The 1,898-nt window shown below is 38.4% G+C and overlaps 1 protein-coding gene across 1 annotated transcript; it reads right to left on the bottom strand.

The window, feature by feature from the left end:
* Window positions 1-335: 335 nt before the first annotated feature.
* On the bottom strand, window positions 336-1,259 carry LOC102905031 (olfactory receptor 8A1-like). Its single transcript, XM_006995995.1, has one exon. The coding sequence runs from the start codon at window positions 1,257-1,259 to the stop codon at window positions 336-338; it is 924 nt and encodes a 307-aa protein (XP_006996057.1).
* Between the last annotated feature and the right edge of the window lie 639 nt (window positions 1,260-1,898).

Raw genomic sequence — 1,898 nt, 5'->3', positions numbered from 1 at the left:
AAAATTAAACGTTTTCTAACATCCCTATTATCGGGAAATTATTTTAAGTTCTAACGAATGTTATATAAGTTCACCAGTCAGACTAAAATATTGATAGTCACAAACTTAGATATTTCCTTCTTAAATATTTCTCATCAAACAACTGTTTCAGAAAATGTAGATTATATTTTACTATAATTTATCCCTACTATTTCTACTTTTCTAAACAATCACTTCTAAACACTTAGCCAGAGAAATGAAGTTGTTCTTAACAAGACTTCATATGTAAGCAAGGAAACCATGGAACAAAATATGAGTGTCGGTAAAATCTATTATCCTTTGAGACACAAAATAGATTAGAGATTGTGCCTCAATGTTTTCTTTAAGGCAGCTTTCACTTCCTGATTTCGCAAACTGTAGATGAGAGGATTTAACATGGGGATCACCATGGTGTAAAACACCGAGACCATCTGATTTCCTGCTTGAGACCCATGCCGAGAGGGCTGCAAGTACGTGTACATAGTGGTTCCGTAGTACAGAGCAACTGCAGTCAAGTGGGAAGCACAGGTAGAGAAGGCTTTCTGCTTGCCAGAAACTGAAGGAATACCCATGATAGTCAGGAATATAGATGTGTAGGAGACAAGAATTACCATGACTGAGGTGACAAGGGTAAATCCCCCACAGCCAACAACCAAGATCTGGGTTACCCAGGGATCAGAACAGGCCAATGCCAGCAGTGGGGGGATATCACAGAAGAAGTGTGAGATGACATGTGGTTGGCAGAATGACAGTTGTGTGATGGAACTTATTACAGCAACCATGTTAAATAATCCACCAAAGTAACATCCTGCTATCAAAAGGAGACAGCGAACTCTTGACATGGTAATATGATAAAGCAATGGCTGACAGATGGCAGTATAACGGTCATAGGCCATAGAAGCCAAAACATTACATTCAGCAGAAGCAAAGATTATGAACAAGCCCATTTGAGCCATACATCCAAAGAAAGAAACTTCCTGTAGCTGAGATAATAAGTTGGCTAAAGTCTTTGGGGTTGTGATGGAAGAGAAACAGATATCAAGGAAAGACAGATTCGACAGAAAAAAATACATAGGTGTGTGGAGATGGTGGCTGACTTGAATCAGTACTACCAGGCCTAGGTTCCCCAGCACAGTGATGAAATAAATAACAAAAAAGAGTCCAAAAAGTAGGACTGCAAGTTGATGGTTATTTGTCATTCCAAGTAGGATGAATTTAGTCTCTGCAGATGAATTCTCCATTGATGTGACTGAGAATCACTCCTGACTTGTTAAAAACTCTTTTGACATGCTGTGAGAAAATAAGAGAAAACTAGCTGATATGGGTAAAATAGTCCTGCTTAAAATACGTAAATCAGGGACACCATTCAACCCTTCCCCTTTCTTATAGTCACATATCAGAGCCCTTTCCATATAGTAGTACCATTTCCAGATAAAATATGTGATATGGAAAGGCTGAAGAGAAAGAGCAAAGCAAAAAAGGATTAATGAAACTCAGCAGAGAACAAAGCAGCAAAGAGCTAGGAGGGAAATGGGACCTGATACTATTTGTCAAGGGAATAAGTGAGGGTTTATACTTACAGAACTACACATTCTTACAAAAAATAAATAAGGTGCAATCAAATTATATCTCATTCTTCCTCCCATGCCAATGGAATGGAAATAAGACTATAAACTGGCAAATAGGTGATAATTTAATGATAGACCACCTATCCCCACACCTTCAGAACCTGAAACATTATTTGACATAAGAGGAGTCACCGTTACTCACTATTTGTGTTGGTCAGCAAAGCATTTTCCAAAGCCATGGTTATCTTTTCAATGAAGGCATTAGAATACCCCCAAGTGACCACAAGATGTTGAATGCAAATGTGAAGGTAC

Source organism: Peromyscus maniculatus, chromosome X, assembly GCF_049852395.1.
Source record: "Peromyscus maniculatus bairdii isolate BWxNUB_F1_BW_parent chromosome X, HU_Pman_BW_mat_3.1, whole genome shotgun sequence".
In the NCBI taxonomy this organism is placed as follows: domain Eukaryota; kingdom Metazoa; phylum Chordata; class Mammalia; order Rodentia; family Cricetidae; genus Peromyscus; species Peromyscus maniculatus.
The sequence above is the reverse complement of the archived record's forward strand: the minus strand, read 5'-3'. Positions and strand labels throughout refer to the sequence as shown.

Excerpts from the sequence above, each read along its gene's own strand:
- LOC102905031 (XM_006995995.1), bottom strand. The coding sequence starts at position 1,259 with ATGGAGAATTCATCTGCAGAGACTAAATTCATCCTACTTGGAATGACA.